This window comes from Haplochromis burtoni, unplaced genomic scaffold (assembly GCF_018398535.1).
Source record: "Haplochromis burtoni strain Fernald_Lab_line unplaced genomic scaffold, NCSU_Asbu1 Contig_30, whole genome shotgun sequence".
NCBI lineage: Eukaryota > Metazoa > Chordata > Actinopteri > Cichliformes > Cichlidae > Haplochromis > Haplochromis burtoni.
Window position 1 is genome coordinate 1 of NW_024582391.1, and position 13,934 is coordinate 13,934.

A 13,934-nucleotide genomic window follows, 5' to 3' on the forward strand; every position below is an offset into this window, starting at 1 on the left:
GGCCGTGTGTTCACTTCACAGTATCAGCCCAAGCTTCACCAGTTCAAAGCCGATGTCAGTGAGATCCAAGGAGCCTGATGTTCTGACTAAAGGTAACATAGCTGTGCACAGAGTCCACCAGATGTTTTTGCTGCTTGACACTAACTGTGGTGGTTTATGTCCAAGCAGATATGGCTGTTCTTGGGCAGGAACTTTTGCTATGCCGAGCATCTGATGTGGACCTGATTAGGGTGAGAGTTTGTATTCAATTAGTGATGTTATTGATTCACACATACAGACATGCAGCATCACAATAAACACAAACAGTAATCACACATCCATGGTTCTGTGTTTAATCTCTGAAGGGTGATGCAAGTCCGCGGCGGCAACTTCAGTTTCTGGAGCAGCTTTTAGCTTTCGTCCCAGGCTGCGTTAAGTCTGCTGTGCACACAGCTGATGGAGAGCTGCTGCTGAAGGAGTTCTTTGGTGCTGAGAATCTGCCGCACCTCACACAGACGCTCAGTCCTGCATTTGACCCTTGGCCTACACACATCAAGTATGTTTGCTGTCTGATGATCTCTTCTTACACACATTGCTGAAAGACTCATTCATGGATGCTTGGTGAATCCTAATCGAATTCATTGTGTGCTGTTGTACAACCACAAATCAGAAGAAGTTGGGACGTGTGTTAAAGTAAAATCGAACTGAAACAGTGCTTCGTTAAATGATCTTTGACCTGTATTATATTGAAAACAGTACAACAGCACATTATTTAATGTGTTCTTCATGAATTTTATTGTTGTTTTCAAAATAAACACATATTCCAGTTTTGGTTCTTCCAACACATTTCAAAAGCAGTTGGAACAGTAAAGCATGTACTGCTTTGTAATGTTGTCACTTAAAAGACGTTTAGAGACTGAGGACACAGAGCGATGAAGTGATTCAGGTGTCATTTTGTCCCATTTCTTCCTGCAAACAAGTCTTAAGCTGGGCAACAGTACGGGGTCTTTGTTGTCACCACACATTCTGGACTGGAGACCTGTCAGGACTGCAGGCAGGACTTTGTAACTTTGTTCTTTGGTCCGGAGCATACAGCATCCATTTCTCCCAAAAAACAGTGATTGATGGTAAACAGACTGGTTCTTTTCTACTCTTCTGAGCAATCAAAGTGCTGCAAACAACTTGTGTATTCACACAAGCACATTTTCTGAGTGCTTTCTAACTAACATTCACACTCTGATGGATGCATCGGAGAGCAATTTGGGGTTAGTATCTTGCCCAAGGATATTTGGCACGCAGACTAGGGGAAGCCAGGAATTGAACCATCAACCTTCCGATCAGTAGATGACCTGCTCTACTGCCTGAGCTACTGCCACCCAATTGATATGAAATTATTGATGTGATCACAGTGTACGTTTCCACTGTGACGTGGTTCATCCCAGATGCCTGTGAGCCCAGAGAAGTCCACAGCACTTCTGTTAACACACGGCTTCCCTTTGGCTCAGTACAGTTTTAACTGCCATTTGTGGATGTAACTACATACTGTGGTACTTGACAAAGGTTTTCCAAAGCGGTCCTGAGCCCATGCAGTGATATCGCTTATGGATGAATGACGGTTCTTGATGCAGTGCCGCCTGAGGGATCGGAGCGGCTGTTCAGCTTACGCTTGCGCCCTTGTCCTTTATGCACTGAAATTCCTCCAGATTCCTTGAATCCTTTAATTCTATTATGCACTGTTGAAGGTGAAATATCCAAATCTCTTCCTATCTTTCTTTGAGGAACATTGTCTTTAAACATTTTGTCTCGTATTTGTTGCAAACTGCTTCTCCTCGGCCCATCTTTGCTCCTAGAGACTCCAAGAAAGGACTAGACCTTTCTCAGATGCTGCTTAGACATCACCTGTTTCCAATCAGATCAATATTTAACCAATTTACATGATTACGAGTCCTAAATTGCTCCTGTCCCAACCTTTTTGGAATGTGTTGCAGGTCTGAATGACAGAAAAGGACAAAACATGAAATATTTTGTGTTCAGTTTCTCTGCAATATAACACGAGTCAAAGGAAATTTAGAAATCACTACTTTTTTTTTTTTTTCCCAAACTGTCCCAACTCTTTCTGATTTGGTTTGTAGGTGAGAAGTCTCTCTGACTTCTTTTCTGTACCTCATAGGGCTCTGTGGAAGAACACAAAGTCATCTTATAAGCCAAACAGAGAAGAAAATGGAGATATTGTTGCCCTTCTACAGGCAACGCAATCAGCACTGGAGCAGCTGCAGTCAAAGGTCTGACAAGGGAAAAAAGGGAAGCTGTTTTATTAAAGCACCAACAGAAAGCTCAAACATCTTGTTTGACATGTGCGACTGTCATGGTGGTAAAGCATGCCGTTTGCTTCGTCCCCTCAGTGTGTATTCCTGAACAGCGAGGCCCAGAGTCCTCCCGCCTTCTCTCCAAGCTCACTGCGTGTAGCAGTGTCTGACCTCCAGCAACTGATGGCCACCTTCAGCCATGTTTATGAGACAGACCTGAGAGTTTACTGCAGCAGAGACCCCCCCAGCTTCAGCTCAGAGACAGAAGTCTTCCAGAGGGTCCAACAGCTGCTGCTGGCCTGCAACACGGTACTCGCAAATAAGCCCACTCTGTTAAAGTCACACCTGTGTCATTTGGACACCCACAGTTCCAGAGACTTGCACATTAAATCATTCTAGGGCTGCCCTTAAATCACTGACTAAATATTAGCAAATGAGGAAAGTCTCAGTTGACCGAGTTTGGTGGAGGGAAAGCAAAGCAAATCATTTACCTTCTTATTTACAGACGTGGCCAAATGTTTTGAGAAACCCACAAATATTAGTTTTCACAAAGTTTGCTGCTTCAGTTTTTACGATAGCAATTTGCACACACTCAAACTTCTTTACCATGAACTTGACCGAGCAACCCAACAATCATATGACCCCCTATGACAGGGGTAGGGAACGTTAGTCCTCGAGGGCTGGAGTCCTGCAGGCTTTAGATCTCACCCTGGGTCACCACACCTGAATCACATGATTAGTTCATCAGGCCTCTGGAAGACTTTAGGACATGTTGAGGAGGTCATTTAGCCATTTCAATCAGCTGTGTTGGATCAAGGACACATTTAGAACCTGCAGGACACCGGCCCTCAAGGCCTGGAGTTGCCTACCCCGGCCCTATGAGCAAGGACTTTGGCAACAGTGGGAAGAGAAATGGAGATGTGTCTTAATTCTGGGAGTGTGACTGCACCTCATACACTCCCCTTTTAGTTTTGTTACTGTTTGAATTCCTGCATTTCACAGCGTCTGTTCTCGTTTTCGTGCCCACACTCTGCTCTTTTGTTTCGTCTCAGTAGTACCTGGGATCTACCTGCTGTCAGTCAGAGGGCTGCCGTGAAGCTTTTCCCAAACTCCGGTCCCAGACTCAGATATTAGCTTCCAGCTGTTCTCTTTCTATAGACACTGATGATCTAAGTGAAGACACGGTTAAAAATAATACATTTACAGCCAGAAACAAAAACCTGTTTCTGTAGCTAAATTATTTTCCTCCTCCTTAAACTGAATGGTGTTTTGATCGTTCTGTTTTTATAACCCAGCAGTTGGTGCCACGTTGATGGGAAGGTGTGCAGACACAGGCGGCTGTACAGCCTGGTCTGACCTGAAACCTCTTCAGGTCCTAGCTTTGCATACTAATGGCTTATTCAGGGTTGTTGTAGTGGCAGCAGATACCTTGGACGTGTTTCACAGAGGTGTTGAATCTATCCCACCAAACGTCTCTGAAACAGTTAGTCTGAACCTTCATTTAGTCCGGACTGTTTGCAGGCCTGATAGCAGGTCGGTGTAACTAATAAACTGACACTGCTCGTAGGACAGGAACATAGTGACGTGTTCTGTCCTCTGGTGTGTGCGTCTGTCAGGAGCTGGAAATGCTGAAGGAAGTGTCAGAAGCTTCTGAGTCGGTGAGCGAGGAGGTGAAGCAGCTTCAAACGCAGCCTCGCTACTGGAGCCGAGGAGAGAAGCACACGTTACGTAAGTCAGTTTAACACTCATATTTAGAGTTTCTTACATATTGTTTATTATTTGTTTCCTCTTTTTTTCTCCACTAGCTGATCAACTGGAGAAGGTTATCGGACGAATTGGAGGCTTTCTGTCTCAGCTTAGTTCATAACGTCATTCAGAGGGATGCACTCATCAGATTCACTGAGGAGGCTCTGGTGGTGTTAAGACGGAGACAACACAGCTTGGACGTGTTTCAGAGGTGTAAGGGACAGACGTGTAAGGGACAGACGTGTAAGGGACAGACGTGTGTGTGGTCACTGCAGTCAGACACCCTGTTTAATCTGAGCATGACTGACATGTTGTGTGAAACAGAAAGTGTCACTGTTGGTGAGTCGAGAGTTTTTACATCGTTTTTTTGGAGAAATCAGTGATGACATTAAACATGTTGCTATGCTTCTTTGTTTCATGATGATTACTGAAACTGACCATTTTACACTCAGTGGTCACATCACATCTCACTGCAGCCGTGCTGGGAAGTACTCCAGACCAGAGTGGGAAGAGAGTATGTTCCCTACAGTTGGCGTGAAGGAAGCGCCATGCGTCGCAAAGACCAAAATCACTCATGTACTGTCTGATTATTAGGATTCAACTTCGTCATTACACATGTATAAATACAGGGTAACAAAGTACAGTATAAATACAGAATAACTGGTGGACAGTCGAGTTCCTGCTGTATTGAGCTTGTTCACGTCTTCATTAGTCCAAAGCTGAAGTCGCCCCAGAGAACAAGGGCACAGTCTAGGTGCTCGGAGAGTAACAAACATGGAAGAATGAGGGGTCATCAGTATCTGGGTCATATATACTGCTATTCAATTAGAAATCTACTCTCCTAATCTGTAACTGAGTACTGTGAAATTCACATTTATTCTATATTTTGTTAAACACTCGACTACATGTTAAGAAAGCAGAAATGAAAACATTGTTTATCACGCCACAATTATTAACAGTAGTTCAAAGGTTTATTACATAAACGTGAGCTCAACTTATCCTTGTTTTATATCTCATGTATATATATGGTTTCAAGCTCATGTACAGTGGTGTGATTCAAATATTCATTCTTCAGACCACCAGCCACTATTTCACACAGTTCTACTCAGCCTGCTTCATGTGACAGGGAGCAGCTATCTCATCCACCCTGTTTACAAGGGGAGCCTTTCCAAAGACACTGGCTGAAACAAAAGCAGAGGGGAGCTAAACCAGTCTGTCCAGCTCGTAGACCCAGTATGAGATTGGAACACAGTCTAATAAATAAAAATCTAAAATCAGGAGCAGAGAAATGTTATTATGGTTAAAGAGACCTAAAAACAGCTGAACTCTTCACTTTTGGTGAAATGTTGAAACTTTTCTAATCACAGAAATAGACAGTTTTTAGGTTTTAAACTTTAAACTGGTCTGAATCCATCATAATGGGAACAAAAGGATAAAAAAATCCCTTGTGAACCCAACAGAGCACCTCAGTAAAGGACGTATAATTCTTCTCATTGCTGCAGGCTCTGATTCGTGTTGATTTGTGTACAGCGATATTAAAAGACAAGACATTTGAGAAAGATGAGATACTTCAGTTAAAGGGCTCAAAGTTCTTGTATTATGAATGACACGAGTGTTGGAAAGTGACAGAGAGGCATGCAGTGGGAGTTGCTTAACAATCCTACAGGAGGAGCAGCCAGACTTGATCCTGTCTCCAGCCTCGAGTCTTTCTGCAGCCAGTACAGCACAGACTCCAGCAGCAGAAAGAAGAATGGCAGAGCACACGCTTAATGCAGAGGGCATGGCTCTAAATAAACTGGGCGACATAGAGGTAAGTATCAAGCCTGTCTCGTCCTCTCTGCCCTCGGGGGCCACGGTGCTCGTAGCTGAAATGCCTAAAGTTTGTCCAGTTTGAGTCGGCACATCATGAAGCTGTTACTGAAGGTAACGGCAGAATTGTATATGGAATTATAGCTTGTGTGGGGAAAAACAAACTTTTTATCCTGTCCTGGGGCAAACTGACCAAACTTCTGAAGCAAAAGTAAAGCTGTGGCTCTCTCCCCACCGGTCATTTAGACATGGGGCTTTTTCATAGAACCAGGTGTAGCTTCTTTCTAGCAGGACTTTAGTCTCACCCACATGATGTTCTACATTTCTGTTTCTGAGGAGCCAAAAGAAAGGTGGATCAAAAAGGCTAAAACAGCTCATTTTTGACCTTCGATGAACACAAAGGCCCAACATGAGATAAATAAGGATCATGTTGAACTGTGATTCAATAATAAAATTAAGGTATTTGATGTGAGCTTAAGAAGTCTCTTTTAATCCTACCAATAAATTTAACAAAGGCTGGGGCTGTGTGTCGTCTTAATGTCTGGCTTTTGTTATTCCTGATTTATTTATGTGGTGAAGCTAGCGATGGGCATTCTGAACCTGCTTTAAAGTAGCTGAAAGTAACTATGTATGCTCAGATCCACGTCAGGCATGTGCAGGCTATGCTATAACAAAGATAACCTGTACAGTGATGAAAACTGAGAACGTCCAGGTGAACACAACCAACCTTTTGGGATTTACTTGGATGTTTGAGCATGCAGCACTAATCCCTGACATCACATCAACCTCGAAGAACAATCAGAATGACAAAGTCACAAAAAACAAAAAGATTAATGATTCAGTTCAGTGTCACTTCATCATTATGCTATTAAAGTCCATGATAACAGGGAGAGAAAATAGGAACGACCCCTCTCCAGTGGCTGTTCCACTCATCAGCTGTACAGAGAGCTGAACGATAGCTTTGGGGCTGAGACAGGGCTGCACCCCGGTGTGACGTCTCACACCCTTGTGCTACACAGCTGGACTTAAGTAAATGTCTCAGCTGGTTGAAACTTTCTCCCAGTATTTCTGAGATACATGGCGGCGGTCACCTGGATTTATCAGCTCAGACACAGGACCAGTTCAATTGTTCTCTGCACATGCATGTTTTCATGTGATAAGTTGGCAGGTATGTAGAAAACCACACCTCTTTGCATGTTAGCCCATGTTAGCTCAGGTGAGTCAACATATGTTATTCTGCCACTCCTACCTTTGTCCTTAATGCCACACCCCAGGGACAGGTAACTAAACGTGTGTGGAAAAAAGCATGGACACGTGTGCAGAGACGTCACACTGTTAAAGAGAGAAACATTGTGAAAAGTTATTTGACTTTGCATTTGTGTTCCTGCTCTCGTACCTAACCTGTCCTCTCACAGGCCCAGCCTAGAAAAGCACTCCGACCTATTGACATGAATCACTACGCCACTAAGAAGAGTGCGGCTCAGAGCATGTTGGACGTGGCCTTGCTCATGGCCAACTCGTCTCAGCTGAAGACCATCCTTTATGTGGGTCCGCAGTATCGTTTCTATGTCCCCCTCATCGTGCTGCTGACCCTGTCCACCGCGTTACAGGTCATAGTGGGGCTGCTGCTCGTCTTCATTGGCAAGCGACATCATTGACTTTGTCTGAATGAAAATGGCTTAAAGAACAGCTGTGCTTCTCTCTGTGTTATTCCAGTTTGAGTGAAAAATACTTTCAAAGTATTTTTAGAATAGAAAAGAATAGAATAAACCTTTATTATCCCACGGATGAGAAATGTGAGTGTTACAGTTCTTATAGCAGGGGCAATATAAAATATAAAAGGAAGACACAAACTGTTCCTATATACATAACCAACTGAAGTTCGTATATTTAGGTAACAATGCACAGAGCTATGTATTAAATGTGCAGTAAACAAACAAGCTGGTGAGTAAGATGATCAAAGAATGTTGAGCTGCATTATAGAGTCTGACAGCCCCTCTCCAGGCTCAGACTGAGGTTAAAGATGGATGTGGTAACCTCACAGAGTTGATCTGCACAGTCCCTCAATAGTCTGGAGCTGATTCCATCCCGACCCGTGGCCTTCCTGGTTTTCATCTGCCTCAGCTGACTTTGCACCTGGTCAGCTGTGACGGAGAGGCTGCAGTGTGGGTCAAAGTAAATGATGATTGCTGTTAAAGAACTGATTGAAGTTTCTTCGTGACTTTTTAAAGAGCAGGATAAGTTTGGGGGGGGTCTCTCTTCTGCGTAGTGAAAAAATGACAAGAGAATGTGAATCTCAGATTGATTGTGATTTTAATGAAAGGAAGAAGTGACGCTGAAAAACTAGTTCATGCATTTATTACTTCCAGGCTGGACTACTGTAATTCATTATTATCAGGATGTCCTAAAAACTCACTGAAAAGCCTTCAGCTAATCCAAAATGCTGCAGCAAGAGTCCTGACAGGAACTAGAAAGAGAGAGCAGATTTCTCCTGTTTTGGCTTCCCTTCATTGGCTCCCTGTTAAATCCAGAATTCAAACTCCTGCTCCTCACATACAAGGTCTTAAATAAGCGCCCCATCTTATCTTAATGACCTTGTAGTACCATATCACCCTATTAGAGCACTTCGCTCTCACACTGCAGGCCTACTTGTTGTTCCTAGAGTATTTAAAAGTAGAATGGGAGGCAGAGCCTTCAGTTTTCAAGCCCCTCTTCTGTGGAACCAGCTTCCAGTTTGGATTCAGGAGACAGACACTATCTCTACTTTTAAGATTAGGCTTCAAACTTTCCTTTTTGCTAAAGCATATAGTTAGGGCTGGACCAGGTGACCCTGAATCCTCCCTTAGTTATGCTGCAATAGACGTAGGCTGCCGGGGGATTCCCATGATGCATTGAGTTTTTCCTTTCCAGTCACCTTTCTCACTCACTATGTGTTAACAGACCTCTCTGTATTCAATGTATGTATGTAATCATATCTGTTATTAACCTCTGTCTCTCTTCCACAGCATGTCTTTATCTTGTCTTCCTTCTCTCACCCCAACCGGTCGCAGCAGATGGCCCCGCCCCTCCCTGAGCCTGGTTCTGCCAGAGGTTTCTTCCTGTTAAAAGGGAGTTTTTCCTTCCCACTGTCGCCAAAGTGCTTGCTCATAGGGGGTCATGTGATTGTTGGGTTTTTTCTGTATCTATTATTGTAGGGTCTACTGTACAATATAAAGCACCTTGAGGCGACTGCTTTTGTGATTTGGCGCTGTATAAATAAAATTGAATTGAATTGAATTGAAGGCAAATTACAGCGCAGGAACACGAGAAAACACGGTGATGCAGGACGCTCGCAATACTTTGGTCACTTCAGTGCACGCAGTCCCACAAAACTGGATGTCACGACGCATAAATGTGACATATTTTACTCCATATTCATTCCTGCTGTCTTACTGTTTATATTTTACTGCTGCACAGTCAGCGTGCAGCACCTATCATGGATTTTGCATGTACAAGGACAGTAAAAGGCTATTCTACTCTATTCTATTGTCATTTGCAAACACTGATGCAGCCGTGTATTTATGTGGAACATTTGTAATATTTCTGGACATTTGAACCTAGGCCAATATCAACGAGTTACAGCAGTTTTGAATTCATTTCAGACTGTAGCCAGTTACAATGGCACAGGTAAAGACTTCATTCACCTCAGTGCACCGTCACTTTTATACACCACGACATATATTTGCACACATGCTTGTCCTTATTTATACTCATACCTACATCTCTGTATTCATCTAGTCAGCTTAATATTTATCTAACAATGTCTCTGCTTCTACACTCATTTTTTATGAGTTTGTTGTATATTTGCTGCTCTACGATGAATAAGGTTTCTCCGATTCCAGTTAATGTCCATTAAATCTGCGTGATCAATGGCATGCAATAGAATTTAATGGCAAAAAAGCATTATTTTTTTAACACGTTGGGGGTTGACATGTTGTTTTAGTGAACGACCTTGGGTGAAACTAACTCTGATCAGCTGTATGGAAACAAAATAAACAGACTCTTCATATCAGAAGCTCAACCTCCACTGTGCTCACAGCACAGTCAGCGCTAAATCTGATTTGAACTGACCAAACTATACAGTACCTGTATGAATACTATGAAGGCCGGAAGTGAGAGGCTGTGGAGTGGGACGGTCTGTGAGACTGAGATTACCCAGAATGCACCAGTGAACGACACAGGAAATCATTCCTGGCTGTGGATACCTCCCTGCACAGCTCCTCCATCTAATGCACGACACACACTTTTGTTCTACAGTGAAAATAACAATTTGTTACAGTTTAGCCTAAAATGTCAATGATATATATTTCTCCTCTGCAATATTTTGGACATTTATAATGGAGCTATTTATATATATTACAGCTACACCTTATATTTTGGAACTGTGTAATGTATTGTGTTATTTAATTTTGTTCAGTGTTACTGCTCTTATTGACTCGGAGCGACTGTAACCACAGAATTTCCGCAGGGATTAATAAACTCTTTTTATTTCACTTTCCAGCGTGCAGAGAATGTGTTAAACGTTTTTCTCTGCCACCTACTAACAATATACACAAAGAACATAAAGGCTTCCACCCAGCCCAAATGACCACAATTATGACATATTTTCAGTGTCAGTTCATCAGATGATCAGTTTTCAGGATTCGGATGTATTGTTTGGTCTATTAAATGTCACACACTTGCAAAGAGCATGGTTTATTTGAAGACACAGAGTAATCAAACACCTCATTTTGTTAAATCAGAACATTTTGTCTTCTGAAAGTTTTATTTCTGCTTCTGCCAACATGTTTAGTTAACGAGCTCGACTGGACAGAAACAATCACAACTGCTGAACCTGCACTGTGCTCATGGTTAAAGCTCCCACAACATTTTGTCTTCTGAACATTGTATTTTTGCTTCAAAACTGCTTCTAGCACAACAAGAGTCAGCGGAGGCTGGAATGAGACTTAAAAAAGCTTCAGTCCACATTTCAGTTTGTTGAGCTCGCTGTTGCTCCAGAGCAGGCCCTCAGCTGGCCGGGCTGGAGCCGAGGCCCCGGGGATGCTGATACGTGTCGCGCTGCTCTCCAGCTCCACTGGCTGGTCAAACACAGTCATTATCGAATAATTGTCCACCATGAGGCACGACGGGTCGTCCGACTGTCCAGGAACTTTACCAAGGGCGTAGTTCTTCCATGTGACATTATCAGTGCACACCTGCCACGGAGAACCTCTGAGGGCAAGTGCTCTTTCAGCCTGCACGTCTGCCCATTTGCGCTCCTCACTTCTCTCCGAGTCCATCGGTGAGGAATGCAAGGGACGGGCGTCCTGCCGGGAGTGTTGCATCTGGTCCAGCAGCATCCTCACAGTATATATGGGCTGCTGCTGCTTCTGCTGCAGAGGTGTGCTGGCCTCTGAGCGCTCTGTCTGTGTGTAGATGGAGCAGAGCTGGAACAGCTTCTCTCTGGTTTCCTGAGGGGGGGGATGCTCCATGTCATCCAGGACTAGCTGGATCAGGTGAGGTGTGCTGATGCAGGGGGCATCCAGACATGCAGAGAGAAGCTGCTGCCACCTCAGCTGGATGCGGTTGATGAAAATCCTGTCCTTCGTTCTGGCTTTCTTCTGCAACTTTGTCTCAAAATGATATTCAAATTTGTTGTTGTTGCAGAGGAGGACTTCTGAAATCCATGCAGAAATATAGAAACACCTGTGACCGTTGGGCTCTTTGCTGAGCAGCTTCAGTTCCACAAAGAGCTTCTCCAGGAAGAGGTGAATGAAAGACGGAGAGTTAAGCATCTTTAGCAGGGGCAGCCAAAAGCGCAGGAAGGTTTGTGGGACTCTGGGCTCAGTGGGACTGGCACTGTCAGAGGTTGCACAGCCTAATGTTTCCAGCTGCTCCATGGTAGGAACAAGAAAACCGTCTTCCAGCAGCACATCAATCAACAGCTCACTGGACTCCAGTGCAAACTGCTTGATCTCACCCAGCAACCAACTCATGTCTGCTAAGGGGGCCTGCCACAAGCTCTTCTTGTCTTCAGGAGACCCATCATCAAAAGCTTGGTACTGGTCCTTCTCATAAGAGATCAGCAGCTCCCGAGCGTTTCTGTAGGCATCCACTTCTTTCTGCCTGGCAACGAGCTCATCCTCCTGGCGCTTGACGTCCGCTTCCTCATCCTCGCCATCCGACTGCAAGTCCCAGCGCTCATCGGGGGCTCCTCCCAGCTGTCTGGACCAAAACTCCTGCTGGAGCCACTCCAGGACCACCTTACATCCCTTTCGGCACCATTTCAAAGAAGGAAGCGTCCGATGCGTGATTTCGTGCCTCAGATCCACCACCCACTCGGGGATGTTCAAGTTTCCAGCCAGTCGCCTCAGCGGCCGGGCCGTTCTCCCCTGCTGGCGCTCCGTGATAAGATTAACAAATCTTACCAGGGCCGCCCCGTACATCAGGGTCAAGTCATCTCCGGTAAGCTGTCCGGACCGGTCCCGCACCTGGCAGCGCACGAGGTCCGCTGTGCAGTCCACGGCCACGGGAAAACTATTAGCGCACCTGGCCCTCCAAGCCGATATCCTCTCTAACGCAAACCTCTGCAGAGAGGAGTCCATCGAGTAAAGGTAGTCCCGAACCTGATCCCACTCCGCTTTGTTAAGCCAGGCTACCACATGGCGTTTTTTCTCAGAGCCCTTTTTCTTCATTGTGCGCGCTCCGGACCTCACGCTCAATCTCTCACTCACCGGGAAAAGCCGCTCGCCTCACGCAGAGACCACTCGCAGATTTATATGACAGAGGACCGCGTTCAGAGCTTCGAGTTTTACCGTCGCTTGTCGCACAGCATCCAGGAAATGACGCTAACGTTTTCTTCGGCTTCGTTTGCAGGTGACGTTCACCCTGCGGGCACGCTGACGCCACCTGCTGGATTGGAGGATGGAGCGATGGTTCTACAGAGCGCTTATTTACATGATGCTGGTCATAAACGAGCTTTCTTTGGCTATGGTGATGATCACAGTTTATTTACATACTCTATAAATTCACGCTGTTTAGTTTTAGACACTGCACTTTTTTCTTGCATCGCATTCATTTGGACATTTCAGGCTATTGTTGCTTTCATGATATGACTTGACTAAAAGAAATGTTATTAAGGAACCGGACCACGGCAGGTTTTAGAAAACCCATCCAGAATAATTTTGTAGGCCCATACATGGACCCCAAAGGTCAAAGCTTCTGTTGCCCTGCTCACGCAGTCCTACCAACAACTACCCACTGTGAAAACAGGCAGGTAATAACGTTTTGGCACATTATTTATGATAAAAACCCACCGTGAGGGGAAATGCGGTTGTGGAGAAGATGAAACCACAGAACATGTTTGATGACGCTGTCAGAAATATGAAGTTGAGAAAAAGCGACTGATGCAAAGCCCCACTAAAGTGAAAGTTAAAGTGGATCTTATTGATATACTGTAAAAGAACTGAAGAAATGAACGATATCAGGCTATATTGCATTTTCTCAGACAGACTAATTTATCTGATAGCCTTTGATTTTTGTTTTCTTTCTCCGAGGGCAGCTGGATTCACAGCGTATTGATTTATAGGATAAAATATCAAAGAAAAGATGTCTAGTTTGACTTTGGTAAGAGACATAAATCCCTTGAGGACTGTCAGGAACAGCACCCCGTGTAAACATCAGCCGACATTCCTGAGTGGCTTTCCTCTGGTCCTCACGTCACGCCGAAGGATGGCGGTAATGCACACGGTCGCTGTTTGACAACCGCCAATAAAACCCACGAAGAAGAACCCGAGGTCGGTTTGGATAATGGCGGGTGTTCTGACAGAGAAACAACTTGCTCGTCATGTGTATTCTTCATTGGAGGTAAACATTAAATACAATATTAACTAAATAAAGTCATAGTTGTGCTCACATAGCATTAAACGCTGCTCTGTGATTTGTTTGAACGGTTGGACGTGAGCGGCTCATTAATGCACTGAAATGATTAGCAATGTATTTATTATTTATGCATCTGTAGAAGTTTACTGGCTCAATGGCGCCATCTTTCAGAGGCAGTAGATAAAAGGCTGAGGT

At 44.4% G+C, this 13,934-nt stretch overlaps 3 protein-coding genes across 3 annotated transcripts; 2 read left to right on the forward strand and 1 right to left on the reverse strand.

The window, feature by feature from the left end:
- Positions 1 to 21: 21 nt before the first annotated feature.
- haus7 (HAUS augmin-like complex, subunit 7) lies at positions 22 to 4,439 on the forward strand (the record flags this gene model as incomplete). Its single annotated transcript, XM_042219235.1, is given in 7 exon segments — positions 22 to 92; positions 169 to 230; positions 345 to 535; positions 2,150 to 2,261; positions 2,382 to 2,594; positions 3,902 to 4,013; positions 4,091 to 4,439. Coding segments are annotated over 7 exon segments (823 nt in total), but the record flags the coding sequence as incomplete, so codon positions are not given.
- Positions 4,440 to 4,573: 134 nt separating this feature from the next.
- Positions 4,574 to 8,248, forward strand: si:dkey-93l1.9 (uncharacterized protein LOC562339 homolog). Its single transcript, XM_042219236.1, has one exon. It carries the CDS (start codon positions 7,289 to 7,291, stop codon positions 7,496 to 7,498), a length of 210 nt encoding a protein of 69 aa, XP_042075170.1. The 5' UTR covers positions 4,574 to 7,288; the 3' UTR covers positions 7,499 to 8,248.
- A 2,244-nt stretch (positions 8,249 to 10,492) lies between these two features.
- Positions 10,493 to 12,731, reverse strand: las1l (LAS1 like ribosome biogenesis factor). The gene has a single exon (XM_005918382.3). The coding sequence runs from the start codon at positions 12,551 to 12,553 to the stop codon at positions 10,826 to 10,828; it is 1,728 nt and encodes a 575-aa protein (XP_005918444.1). The 5' UTR covers positions 12,554 to 12,731; the 3' UTR covers positions 10,493 to 10,825.
- Between the last annotated feature and the right edge of the window lie 1,203 nt (positions 12,732 to 13,934).

Bases quoted from the DNA above. Each gene is read 5' to 3' on its own strand.
- si:dkey-93l1.9 (XM_042219236.1), top strand. From the start codon at position 7,289: ATGAATCACTACGCCACTAAGAAGAGTGCGGCTCAGAGCATGTTGGAC.
- las1l (XM_005918382.3), bottom strand. From the start codon at position 12,553: ATGAAGAAAAAGGGCTCTGAGAAAAAACGCCATGTGGTAGCCTGGCTT.